Here is a 15,221-nt window from a genome sequence, read left to right as displayed (position 1 = left end):
AGTTGGCCACTTAGTATCATTAATAGTTTAGTTGCAGTGGCAGAAGTAACAAAAACTGTTAAGTTTTCTACTTTTTAATACCCCATGCTTAAGGAAATATATGTCAATTTAGCTAAGTATGCATCAGATAGCTCTAATGATAGGCTGGAACCACAACCTCTAATTTGTAACTGTTTCTATGTTGGTAAGTATTTTAGTTCTTATCCCAAAAAAACAAAAACCCACTGGAGTATGTACATAATGCCATTTTTGGTTTCTTCTCTGACATTTTCTGATTATGTGGAACTTATCTCGTTTATGCTATGAGGTTCTTCCTATCGATGCAGGAATAGCTGATCCGCCTCTAATTCCTTGAAGAGTGCACCCAACCAGCAGAAAACCTATCGAAGATCTAGCCTTCGAGAACAAATCTCCCACGGAAGCCGTATAGAGTGGAACGAGCGCGGCGTGACGGGCCCTGCAAGAGCTGTTGATGCATATCTTGATTTCAGGTATGCATGTTGTTCACCTTCTCTCACTGCTCAATTTAGAAGCCAAAGTTGTAATTTGAAGATCTCTCATGGAAGTTTTTCTTCGGTTTTAGATTTTGATAGGTAATTGAGTTGAGTTATAGCTGATTCGTCCCAAAGTCTATATTGGGTCTTTATGTCATCAATGGCGAAGGAAGAAACAGATGTTCCTCTGCTCAAATCTTCAACTAAGGAAACTGCTTCATGGGTTCAAACGCTAGGAAACATAATTGTTGTCATCATCGGCACTGGCGTCTTAGGCTTACCTTACGCTTTTAGGGTTGCAGGTTGGCTTGCAGGAGGCCTTGGAGTAATAATCACCAGTATCACCATTTACTACTGCATGCTTCTCCTTGTTCGATGCAGGGATAAATTAGATTCTTCTCCTCTATCATCTGATGATGAATCCGACAAAGTACACACATATGGCGATCTGGGTTTCAGAGCTTTCGGTAAAAAAGGTCGGTATCTCACTGAGTTTCTTATAGTTCTCTCGCAATTCGGAGGTGCTGTGGCTTATTTGATCTTCATCGGTCATAACTTGTCGTCTATATTCAAATCCCACAATCTCAGCATCTCATCCTTCATATTCCTTCTTGTCCCAATCGAAATCGCTCTTTCTTGGATTCGTTCCCTCTCTGCTCTAGCTCCTTTTAGCATCTTTGCCGATATCTGTAACGCTCTGGCCATGGCGATCGTTGTCAAGCAAGACATCCAACTGTTCGATGGATTTACTGACAGAAAAGCAATAACGAACCTAGCTGGGTTGCCATTCGCAGGAGGCGTTGCGGTGTTCTGTTATGAAGGTTTTGCTATGACGTTGGCATTAGAGTCGTCGATGAGTGAGCGGAACAGATTTCCATGGGTTCTTGCAATGGCTTTCTCAGGCATAACGGTTGTGTATGTGTTGTTTGGTTTCTTTGGATACATGGCTTATGGTGACCAGACGAAAGACATTGTAACACTTAATCTACCAAATGATTGGTCTTCTACGGCTGTGAAAATTGGGCTCTGTGTTGGGCTAACGCTCACTTTCCCAATCATGATGCACCCCATTAATGAGATCATAGAGGGAAAGATGAAACAAGGGGAGTGGTTTCAGAAACTCTGCCATTACCGAGGAAGAGGAGGGGAGGGGCGAGAGAGAGGTTTGTGGTGTATATCAGCAGAGCCCTTGTGGTGTTGGTGGGGGCGGTGGTGGCCGTGGCTGTCCCGGGTTTTGGTGTGTTTGTGTCGCTGGCAGGAAGCACCGTTTCTGCGCTGCTAGCCTTTGTGTTGCCGACCACGTTTCATCTCATGTTCTGTGGCAGTTCTATGCGTTTGTGGCAGAGGGTACTGAATCTCTTTATCTTGGGTTGTGGGTTGGCTTTTGCTGTTTACGGAACTTACAATGTTGTAGCCAAGTGAAATTCCACGGGTGCATTTTGAGACATCACTTTGAAGCATTGCGTAGCCGCGTGTATCCTCGAGTCCTGACCATTCAAGCTGGTTTGTTAACAAGTTTAATCGAATCAGATTGGGTTTATGTGGTTTGCTAAATCACTGATGTCATGGAATCACGGAGGATTTGGATCCGGATGTACTTGTGTTGCACTTGTAACAAACAATCTGTTCTCATTACAATGGGTTGATTTTGTCCAAGTCGGTTTGGTGTTGATCAAGGTTGGTCTGGATATCGATCTGATGTGTTGCAAAGTGAGATTATGTTGCTCTCTAGAGTTAATTTCATGCATTCACCCTACCCTAATAGGGTATTTATAGTTTTACAAATCATAGACTAGAATTAAGAGTATATTAAGTACAAAACAAATGAAAGTAACTAAGAGTCCTAAAGACATAACGAGAGGAGAGTCGTATTCAGAGTAGGGTGAAACACTCATTAATTTAGGTAAACCTTTGGCGGAAAAATATGTTACTTGATCTTTTGATTTCACAAATGGTATACAGATGATTCCACTTTACAGTACTTTTATAAAGTGCCGGTCAATATTCACATGCTTTGTCTTATCATGTTGTATATTGGATTATGTGTAATTCTTATGGAAGTCTTCTTGTCACGATAAACCATCATGGGAAGAGGCATTAGTACACCAAAATCTTCAGGTAGACCACATAACAATAACAGCTTACAAACTCCTTGAGTTATAGCTTGAAATTCTGCTTCAGCACTAGATCTTGCAACAATGTTTTGCTTCTTATTTTGCTAAGTGATTAGATTCCCACTAACGAACTTTTGATTATGTGAATCTTCCTAGTCTATGTCAGTGTAAGCTTCAACTTGAAGATGATCATGTAGGGATTCGATAACACCTTTGCTAGGAGCAAATTTTAGATAATGAAAAATTCAAAAGACAATACACATATGATTGGAATGTGGGTCTCACAAGACTAAAAACAACAGCAACATCTGGTTGTGTATGAGACAGCTAGATTAGTTTCCCCACTAGTCACTGATGCCAACCTCTATCAACAAATTCTCTTTCTTTTTACTTGAGTTGCATAGCAACTTCTCGAGGAGTGTCAATCGGATAACAACCTAGCAGTCCTATTTCATATAACAAGTTTACAATATACTTTCTTTGGGATAGAGATATGCCTTTAGCTGAATGAGCAACTTTGATCCCTAGAAATTATCTTAGTTTTCCTAGATCTTTTATTAGTCAAGAATTTATTTGACTTGAGTATTTCTCTATCATCATTACCTGTCACAAGTATATTATCTATACATGCAATGAGGATGGTGGCTTGAGGACTTGTTCTTTTGATGAAGAGAGTGTGATCAACATTAATTTGTTTGCACTCAATTGACACCATCGCCTTATGGTACCTAACAAACCAAGTTTTAGGAGACAATTTTAACTCACACAATACACTTGGAGTCTACAAACTTTACATTGGGTTTTATAGTTAGAAAACCAAGAGGATTTTCATGTAGACTTCTTCTAGTTCTTCATATAAGAAAGTATTCTTCACGTCTGACTGCTCAAGATCCCATCCCATTTTGATGGCACATGCAAGTAATATTGTTACTATGTTCAGTTTTGCAACAAGTGTGAAAGTCTCCTGATAGTTAATCTCGAAGATTTGGGTGAATTCTATAGCTACCATCTTGGCCTTCTATTTGACATAGACAGAAAGGACATGACCCACCGAACAACCCAAAGATGGTTGGACCATGCATGAGACCTAAATGGGAAGGAGTCTAGTTCGAGTAAAATTGCAAGGTTCTCGCCGAACACTCCGAGAACGTATAAGGGAATCTCAAACGTACATGGATTGACTAGATCGAATGGCCTCTTACCATATTGGAATAGGACACTACAATTAGGGCATGTGGGGGTGCATTGCATCCAACAAACAGCGATACAAGGTCAACAATACATCCAAAATCCATCGTGACACCCTAAAACCTATAAACCCTACTAACTCACCAAGCAGAGGTACATGTTCACTATTCACTCTTAGTATTCAAGTTCTATGCTAGCTCATACCTAGAGTCTCTATCCAAGCTATTGTGTTGTGACTAACTTGATTGTCAGAGATGTTCCCTAGACCACCCTAGTTTGGCACACTATTTTGCAGTTTCTCATCCTCAAGGAGAGCAGGGATGAAGTTATTGGAGCAATAGTTTTTGGCATCGTCTGTGGGAAATGATACAAGAAGTCAGGGTTCCTATAAGGACAGGTTTGGAGACAGGTGGCTAGTGGCATAACTACAACCAACAAGAAATTCAAGATCCTCTTCCTTGCAAGTTTCCACCACCTAATGAGCAGGATGACAATGAGGCTTTGGCTAAATCTTCCACTAGGACCTTCCAACCAAGCCTTCATCGCTATTGAAGCCTTCCAGAACATGCAGTGACAACTTTTGGAGTTATATGGGATGATAAATGGTTTGACACAAAACATTGGAATCCCTACCAATCCAAATTCATTCATCGAAGAACAGGTTCGCACAACGAAGAATCCATCTAGAGTTGTAACACAAAGGCCAGATGACTGAGCATCTCAATGATAAGATGCTCAGCCATCCCAAATCAATCATGAAGAGTGCTCACTTCTAGGAAACCAAGAGAATCAGATCCATCAAGTGGATGGTGGAGTTCGGTCAAATAAGAATGAACATCCACGAGGAAATGCTCTGATAAGCGTGTTTGATCGTCTGAACAACCCAAAATGAAGGACCTATGATCTTCCACAAAGGATTTGGGGAGGATCTTGTGAGGTGGATAGCTGACCAAAATTTGAAGACCAGAAAGGTCAAGAGGACAAAATTGGACACCAACCCACATCCAGGAAGGCATGGGCGAGCATAACGGTCACACCCCACCCAATTGTATCTAACCCACCCGACTACTCATGGATCTTATCCATAGTCATAAGATCAAATTACGTGCCACAATACAAAATACTCCTCACAGTTCCATAGTTAATGAGCAAGAGTAAATATGTCCAACAAATAAGTATTAAAAGAGAATAAATATAACAACTATCTCAAAAGGAAAATGGAAAGGAAGCAAAGTTTAATAATATCCTTAAGTAAATCTTATAAAATGATGTACTTTCCATTTAATTACTTCTAAGTTTCCACAAATGACTATCCTCCTATTAGAAGGGTTGAGTGCCATAGGAGCACTTCATACATGCACATGAAGTATTGCATGGCTTGTAGTCTTCCACAGCTGGAACCTTGTAAGTCTCTGCCGGGGCTGAGTATTCTTGAATGGCTTGATTGACATAACTTGCAACAAAATATAAAGTGTTTTCCACAAGGATTGAATTCCACAAAACTTAGCGAGATCAACAATACTCACATAATACTCAGTCAATATGCTAGAATGGAATATGAAATGCAATATAGGATGCCTCTAGTGTTCTAGCCATTCTAGTCTCTATCTAGGTAGACACAAATTAAGGATACCAATAGCCGCCTCTGGGATGACTCACACATACCCCTCACAGATTCCAACTGACTATTGGGCGTCATGACCAAGGTGTATGTATACAAGTCTACATCACAACCAAGACGGGGTATAGGGCCATGCTTTGTCACCATGGCCATTAGTATGAAATTGGCATGTGTTAGGGTAGAAACTTGCCCAATGCAAAGTCATCTACTTATCATGCTACTCAAGGTTCATATACCTTCCCTCATGCCACATGCCCTATTGGTCCAGTATCATTTCCAAGTGTAGGAATGTTGATCCTCACAGCTCCTAACTGTCTTTTGGATAAACACCCCATAACCCTATGGTCATGCACATATGATAGGGTGGAAGCCACTTGTGTCCCCTTACAGCTCCGAACCATCTTTTGGGCACCCCATGAGCCCTACTCCTACCATATGCAACCTACAGTGAATGACATGCCGGTAGAACTATGTCTCCTCACAGGATGGCTACTGATTGCGGAACGCCCACAATCACATCTACAACTTTCATGGCTCACTCGGCTTCAATGCCCATGCCAAATGGGGCAACATGCTATAGGTCCTTATCCATGCATCTAGACATCCAAGGAATGCACATACAATCTATATGTTATACAAGATGAACCAAGGTCAATGGCCTAAATCACAACCCCCTTCATGGTTAATAATTATGAATGCATCTATACAACATAATTCCAACATTTAATAATTCACATAATCAAGTGAGACAAATAGTAGAATAACATGATAACAAAAATCCCATCATCTGCCCATGCATATGCATGCTCTAACAGTATAAGAGATCATCACATAACAAACATAGGCATTATATGGAATTAAAACTAAGGACAATTAACATAACCATAGATATGTGAGGATTGTCTCCCTCACCTGACCAATGCTTAAAGATATTTAAAGTATTCACAAACTCTACAATCAGAGATGCTAACAAGCTACTGGAATCCCTAGAATTATGTGCAATTAATTAGATTTAGGTTTGGAACCGAAACAAGCCAAAATAGTGCCCCAAACATGTCACAGAAGAGGGGTGGCCAATCAAGCTACAAGAAGGCGGTTGACCACAACTGACTAACCGCGTAGGTGTAGGAGACAACACCTAGGTCCCAATTCCTTGTCTTCGATCCCTTGTTTCTGAAAGGTTTTGGGTCGATTTTAGACAAGAAATTTTGCCCCTAAAGCATGCTCAATCACCCCAAAACAATCACAAATCAAACCATGATCTAAATCTAACATTGTAATGATATGAAGTTTCTGAAAATCTATTTTGGGGAAAATTCAGCTATTGGGAGAGATGCAAATATCTTCCCACATGCCAGATCTGATTAGGATAAATGGAAAACACGTGTTTCCCAACTAGGTTGAATCCCTAATACAAATCTCCTACATCCTTCCATCACAAAACCAAAAGAAAGTGATAAAATAGAATGAGAGGATGATTGGTTACCTTCAACATTGAAAACCAATAACTGATTCGTGATTCATGCTGCAAAATCCACTTTCTTCTTCATTGTTATGACACCTTGACTCGTTCTAGGGTTCTCAGCTGTGTAACAATATAAAAATCTCACAATTGAGTTTAGGGATGCTTAAATAGAGGTCTTAGGAGCCAAAAACCTGAAAATATCTGTCCTTGTTTGGCCAATTGCTTATTAGAGTGGCAGGTTGGTTGACCAATTTCACCCCTACCATTTTTATGTGGCAAGGTGGTCAATCAGTCTAGTTTGTATTGGGTACTTGCCCAAACTTAGAGACCACGTTCAGGGCTCTTACCTGAATTTGGGCACCTCTCAAATCTTGAGATGGAGATCCACCTTCCAAATCCATCCAGTTTCAAGTCAATTCTTCTTCCAAAATCCAACAAAGTGGTAGAACCACAATCCTCATCATCCTAGTCCATAGATTCTAATCCAAATCTAAGCATCTCAATTTGGATGGCTCACAATTGGCTTTTGTTGGATTCCCGAGTTCTCAGGCTTGCAAATAAGGTTTTGGGTTAGAATCTAGGGCCTGACCTTTAATGGTTGGCCGGGGTTGGAACTCAATCTGATGTTTGCTGAGCTTGATAGCCCAAGTAACGAGTTGACCTGCTAAGTCTGGTCAGTGAAGTATGTAAAAATCCAACCCTAACCTTGACCCGGAAACCTTGTTGTTGTAGGTCCAAAGACCCGAAGTGAAGGAAGAAGACAACTATGGGCCATCTCAGTGGAAGACATGGTGTTTGACCCCGAACCCATGGAGATTGATGATGGTGCTCCATACTTGGAAGCTTTGGTTGTGTTTGATAAGAAACTACACCTTGATGAAGGAGAGATTAGTTGATGGACCTAAGGCCTACTTGGACATGATTTGAAGGTATTTCTCTATCCTAGATAAGTCAATTGTTGAGTAGGAAGAAGCCCACTTGAATTTGAGTTGATTTGGGCCTCCATTTCCTTGTCTAGGCTTATTGTCCTAGCCTAGTTGACCAGCCAGGCTGCTTGACAGAATCCAAGAATATCTTATGTTTAGGTCTTTTGGTGCTCTATATAATGGAACTTCATGTTTCTTAGCCTCCTTTGTTTCTAAAACCATTAGAGAATGTGGGAAGCCTCTCCCTCCTTGGTGTTTGTGAAGAACTCTTGCAAGATCTCAAGTTCTTCATCTCTTGTTCATCTTCAAGGTTAGTAATCTCTATGTTTCTCTTTGATTTACTCTTGTATTGATCTAATCTTACTACTATGATTTTGAAGAAAGTATTGTAACCTTTCAAACACCTCTTCTACAATCTCTAATGATTTGGAATGAATCTCCATTCATTCTATTGATGCTATGATCTTCATACTTGATTCTAGCCATGTTTCTTATGATTTCTTCATGAATACATGATCATTCTTTTAATTTGATTTCTCTAGCATATTAGGACTGATTATATGATCGTATTCATCTATGATCTATTGCTAATGATCCTCTTGACATGATCCTTCATTCTCCTTTGCATCCATGGTTGTTTTCATTAAAAACCATGCTTTTGATCAAAATAGAAAGTAATGTTTTCAAAATAGGAAGTCATGGTTTTGATCCTTGTTTGATGTTTAATCTTTGCTAGATAGTCTTAGATTACTGTTCCTAAGGTTCCTTTAAAATTTTGGAGTGTTTCGAATCCCGGAAGATGAGTTTTGGACCAAGATTTAATTTTTGACTACGAGTACTGTTCCACTGGTCACCTGGTTGATTGGATCAGTTAACCATCCAGGCTGTCAGGCATGGACAGCATTGTGTTCTTCATCCGATTTGATCCGTTTGACCTCCAATCTTCAAGGGCTTTTTCCTAATATTGTATCTATGTTTGTCTAGGGTTTATTTGCAAACTTTGGACTTGATCTCTTGTTCCTCCAGATTTTCTTCGAATCTAATTAAGGAAAGGACAATTGTTTCCATATTAACATAGCTTGCGTGAATCTTAGTTTCTATTTTGGGAATTTCTTAGATTTACTACCATTCTTGTATTTTATTAGCATGATATTATTATTGTTAGTACTTCAAGTACAGTAGTACCTTGTTCATGTATTTCTTTATTATTTATGAATACTTATCCTTTTTTACATAATTGATTGGTCTTGTTTATATGTATATGTCTATATGTTGGAATATCAATTGTGTATGTTATGACTAAATTGGGATTGTGATTGATTAGGTATGATTTGGGATTGGAGAATGTCCTTTTGATGTTTCTGTCCTTGGATGTCAGTGGGAATAGTATGGGATATTTTCGATGGTGCCCTTTGACACATTTCCGGATTATTGGTTGTCATACCTAGGGCTTGTCTAGCGGTGTTTGGCTAGGATGACCCTATTATATTAGACCCAATTTGGAAGGGTATTGAGACCGAGTAACCCATGGTAGCAATGGGGATTTGTGGGCACTTGAGACCGGTGGGTTATATCCGTGAGAGGACATGAATCACATTGTGGGGGCCATTTATTGGTAGGGTTGCAAATAGTAGACTTGGGCTTATGGGCGCTCAAGGCCGGTGAGTCATATCTGTGAGAAGACATGAGATCTTCCCGTTTATTATTTGTGGATGACTAATAGGGTTGATGAGTCCATAGTCCGAGTTGGTTGTATCCATAAGATACGCTGACTCTAGTGAGAAGGATACCGGAAAGGATCGCTCGAGGCGAGGAATGGACGTATCTAACTCTGACTTGATATAACCAAGTAGATGACTTGCATTTGGCTAGGCTTTACCTTTCCATGCGCCAATACTTAGATCAATGGTGATGTGAGAGACTAGTGACCTAAACCCCAGCCATGGAATGTCTCGAGGGATGCAGGACCCAACTACCACCGATAGACCCAAGATACCAAGATGGTTGAGGGGGAGTGATTTGATACCTACCCAAAGAAGTATGGTGCTATGACTTAAAGCATGTCTGCCAATAGAGACCAACATACATAGAGTTAGATTCATACATGCATTGTCTGTTTCATATCATATTGCATTTGCTATGTTTTGCTATCATGTTATTTATGTTGTTGTGGAATAACTTGCCTTGCTGAGTTCTTTTGAACTCACTCCTTTTTGCAAATATCTTTGTTAGACTATCTTGCAGATACTTTAGAATATGACAACCAGTACTATGAAGCGCAAGTCAATGACACATACTACTCCTAAGGTGCTAGCGGTTACAAACATTACGTTGAAGATCCCTCGTGTGATCATGTTGCATACCAGGATTACCCCTGTCTTGGAGTGGAAGTGGTCGTGTTTAGTTTCTCTAGTTTATGTTTATGAAGATACACTTTACAAGTTAGAAGAGACCTTAGCTTAGTTTGATTACTTCTTTTCTTTCTTTTCTTTTGGAAATCAGTTGTAATCTTCTTTTTGACTTTTGATTTACATTTCCGCTGTGTTATGTGGAGTGTTTTTTTGCACACTTTACATGTGATTGTTCGACATTGATTAGTATTATATTGGTATCATTTCTTTCCGCACTCTGATTATGTTGTCTTTTTCTTCTTCTTATCTTTATCTCATTGTTCTTATAATGTTACTTTGATTTTATCTTGTTCTTGATTATGTTATTGTATATGTTGGTCTTCGGGGGATCACACACTCGGGTATGCCAGGTAGGGTACCGACTACGTGGATGTGACAGAGTGGTATCAGAGCCCAAAGTTTAAGGTAATCCACACCACAAAAAACAATAATGGAACATTCCTGGGTCATAGATCCAAAAGTGACTCCAAGTATTCTTAGATGTGAATAATAGATAACTTGGACTAGAAACTTAATTAATAAAGCAAAACTTGTTTGTTGAATAATGCACAATAATTATGATTCAACAAATATCACTTAATGCAATAAAGGAAAGTGCATTATACACAATAATAAAGTGAAACAAAGTGAACTTCATTAATATTAGGAAAGTTTTACAATGTGTTACATCGGATAAGCATAAAAGGAAAACCTAGTACAATCTATCTAGGAGATCGCCTCTGATCTCTGGGTGTCCTAACATCATCTGCAATCTAAGTGAGCTGAGATTCCATCTGATCCTGTCTCGGCTCCATTTGTACCTATCTCAACTCCATTCTCTCATGCATACTATACATCTGCTCCTGTCTGACATCCATCCTCTCCAGAATGGAAGTCATAAAAAGTATATGAGCATATAAGTCCGATGTCTCCGGAGCTGATATGAAAAGGACCTCCGATCTCGAAATGTGATGGTGCAGGAATCTTATGATCATCCGGATCAGCCTCGTGCATCTCCATGTCATCTCTAGCCTGATCATCAGTATCTGGACTAGCATCTCCCTCATCCACTGGGATATCCTCATCCTCATCCTATGAGTCATCATCTTCCTCACCCTCGTATCTCACAGCATGATCTAGGTCATCATCTTCCTCACCCTCGAATCTCACAGTACTAGGCTCATCCGATTGTCCCAATGGGATAGCCCAGTTTTCCAGTAGTCATCTCTATGTCATCTAGTCTCACCACGAAGTGCCTAAAGATGAGCGCCATAAGTCGCCCAAAGAAAAGGTTCATTGTACCTGGATGGTCGACTATCTCTATCATGGCATTTTGAATAATGAAAGCCAAATCTATCTCAAACCCCATGTAGATCCGATAGATGACTAAAGTGTCACACCCCACCCACTGGTCTCGATTATCCGCCCGACAACCCGTGGATGTGAACCGTCACAGGATCCACGGTCTTGCCCATTAATAATAATAAACACAAGTATAGACAATCAAAAGCAAGAATAAGTGCAATAATTAATAAAAAGGTTACATGAGTTCAAATACTCCAATAAATATCCAAGAAAGAATCAAAGGAAAGAATCAAGAATCAAATGTAATATCGAGTTCAGCGGAAGCAAAATAAATAAAATAAATAATCCTCTTTCCGGTTTTCTTTTCTAAATCTAAAAACTGATTTTCTAAATTAGCAAGTAAAGGGGGTCCTCCAATCTTTCTCCATACGATCATCAAAATCCTGGCAATCTGCCTCCGTCGGCCATCAATGGGTGCTATAAGCGCACACCAAGCATCTTCAGGAGGCTTCGTGCTTTGCTAGTTCATGAACCACTGTCTATGCCACATTAGCTTCGTACAAGAAGGCTCTTTCATACGAATCATCTCCAACTTCTGATGTTGTGCATCCATCTGTACACTCATATAATATATACAATAAAGGAATGAGTTCTGACGAACTCGACTAAGGAACAGACAATTCTCATATATATATATATATATATCAATACAATCCATGAATGCATATATGAAATGATATGGATGGTATGTAGAAATATGAATGCTACTAAGATCTAACTATGCAAGTCTAATAATTGACATGCCTTTAAGATATACACCAGCCCTTCTCTGGGTAGATCTAGTCACTCTGATCCGGCAAGGACTGGTTACCTCTGTAGGATCCTAGGCAAAGGGGTAGGTCCACACCTAGCTCTCAAACCATCGCTGGGGTTAAGTCAACACTTTCTCACCACGACCATTGGCAATGAGTATTGGCGCATGTCGGGGTTTCTAAAATGCAAGTCATAATGGTAACATACTATATGAAGTCCAGATACTTCCCCTATGGCACCAACCAACATGGTTCAGTATCTTTTGCAACCTAGGGGCGAGAACCCTCACGGACTGGCTACCACTGTTGGACTTCACTCCTTAACCCTATGGTCATCCACATATTATTGGGGCGGATGCTCTCATGGCTCCTCACGACACCCGGTCCACTCCTTGGACATCCATGAGCCCAACCCTAACATATGCAACCCTACCATTGCATGACCAATAGTGGACCACTGAGTCTCCGCATGGGATTGGTTACTGATGTAGGATGAAACAGAGTCACGTCACCATTGTCACGGGTCACCCGGCTTCAATTCCCCTACCGAAAGGGTAATAGCATGTGGAATACCTAGCCATGCAATTCTAGACTCTCCTAGGTATGTCATCTAGTTATCATGATAGTGCTAGAGGCATTAGTGAGCATGTGTCCCATACCACAACCCTCTAATATCTCTAGCCAAGATATCCCAATGGAATACCCCTTCCATCACAACTACACTACATCACTCTTTATCATACCATGAACAGTTGTGTAATATCATAAAAGATAAAATACATAAAAGAACATTTCAAGCTGCAAGTATACAATAAGATTCACATGCTTTATACAATTACAGCAAGATACATAACTAAAGAATAGTAAATAGAACAACTGATTCATCATGTATATGTAATTTCATATAAATAAGAATGCATGTCCTTACCTGTAATTTAGTAAAAGTCCTTTAAATTGCAATCCAAACACAATTATAAAACTTTAAGTAGAAACAGAGGACACCTATATGCAGGGTTACAAGAACGTATAAGAGTCAAGAGTCAAAACAATTCCAAAATCAAACCTACACAGTCACTAAAAACCAGCTGGTTGCTTGTGCCGGTCGCTTAGGTTAAGCGACCTCCACAAGCGATCACCCCTATTTTAGACAATTTCCAACTCCGAAAATTAGATTTTTGATCATCCAATTTCAATCCGTTTTGGGATGATCTTAGTTCAAATTTCAAACTTAATATGTCTATAACAAAGGGGTGAAACGAAACCCTAAAATTAACAAAGATCAACCACCCAAAATTCTCCCTTTGATTAGATCCATCCATTAACAAATGCAGGGATTCGTTTATGGACAGGATCTCATCAAGAACATCGAAAGGGAGCTACAACTAATCAATTGGGTAACCACTAACAAAATGGGGATGGGTTCATATCAATTAGAGGTTAAAAAGAAGAGAATAGCAAATGGAGATTCATTACCTTAACCAGAATCACCAAGAGTAGAAGGGAAAGGTTCCAGATCACTAACAGCACTTCTCCCACCTTCCATCACGTTTCCACTGCCACCTAATCTCCCAAAATAGCAATCCTGAACATAATAATGCGTTAATAGGGTGAGGGTTGCTATTTATAATGAATAGGGGGCAAAATAGGGCATTTTCCCGCAAGCGAAAACTGGCGGTCGCTTGGTTTAATCAACCGCCACTAGCAACCGCCCCTTAGTATATTGCTATACAAGGGTGCTTTGCTCAGGGGGTTGAAACCCAAACACAACCTAACCCAAAACAACACTTGGGGGAGGTCTTACCATCATTCCGGACATCTTCAAACACCACTTGCCTTCAACCAAAGATCCAACTTCCTAGCAAGGCAAGTTCTTCAACAAGAGAATCCAAATCCATGGGTTTAGGGTATGGATCATGGACTTCTATCTGGACACTTCACAAATTAATCCGACTAGACCTGCGGGTTCTCGGACCTACAATACGGATCTCGGGTTAGAAATACGGGGGTTGTTACATAAAGCCTCCATCACTGACACCTTATGGTGATGACCGGCTTTAGGTATGATGTTCCGACCCACGATCCAACCGATGACCCTAGCTGAAGGAGTCATCCTACCACTCGTCCGTGGACGGTAACAGCGATCATCATCCCGAAGCATAGCACAGATCTCGTGAAGCTTGTAAGGAAGAAGATGTTTGTCTATCGCAGGACTCGCTGGTATGCATACACAAGCATGTGGATAAAAGGGTACATGGTGCTCGAAAATATCTGCCAGTGTACGTGTAGTGAATCTGATCCGTGTCTCTTGGACCTGACTAGCTACGACCAGCTAAAGAAGATCTACACCCAAACCCTCCTCGAATGATGTAAGGTTGCTGAAGAACAACCTCACTAATTTCGGATATACTGGTAGATCTGCGGTGAATAAGTGTGTCCACTGCATAACATTGAACCTCTGTCTGATCCTGAAAGTCCGAAGCTGCTGTAGTCGTAGTAACCAACCATACTTGATGCGGCAATGACCAAAGAACACCTCATACAAGAACTCCGCCTGTGGTGTGGTAAAATGGTGTCGATTAATGACCTCAACCCATGGCTGAAGTGGTGCTCTACCCCTGCCTCTACCTCTCCTAGCACCGATTTGTCGTCCTCATAGAGGCATGATGTGTATATTTGTAGATAAGACAAAGAAGTTGAATGTCAATGTGATTACGGAAAAAATTCAGCAAAAAGGGCATTTTCGTAATTTTTGAAAAATTTTGACTTTGGCGAAATTGCATTTTGAACATACTAGCATGTGCATAATACTTGGAATAACTTGCTAAGAAGGTTTATTTGAAGAAAATCCATCAAAATCTTGGTCTAAAGTAAAAAAATTCAGCAAGAAGGAAAGGGGATTTTTTGCA

The 15,221-nt window shown here is 40.2% G+C and overlaps 1 protein-coding gene across 1 annotated transcript; it reads left to right on the top strand.

Moving 5' to 3' along the window:
• Positions 1-217: 217 nt before the first annotated feature.
• Positions 218-2,641, top strand: ANT1 (aromatic and neutral transporter 1). Its single transcript, XM_089137312.1, is given in 3 exon segments — positions 218-491; positions 584-1,644; positions 1,647-2,641. Coding segments are annotated over 2 exon segments (1,290 nt in total). The 5' UTR covers positions 218-491; positions 584-645; the 3' UTR covers positions 1,938-2,641.
• The last annotated feature ends 12,580 nt before the right edge of the window (positions 2,642-15,221 follow it).

This window comes from Hakea prostrata, chromosome 10 (assembly GCF_041222555.1).
Source record: "Hakea prostrata isolate BN-2017 chromosome 10, UWA_Hpros_2, whole genome shotgun sequence".
Lineage (NCBI taxonomy): Eukaryota > Viridiplantae > Streptophyta > Magnoliopsida > Proteales > Proteaceae > Hakea > Hakea prostrata.
This window is presented reverse-complemented; position numbering and strand designations above follow the sequence as displayed.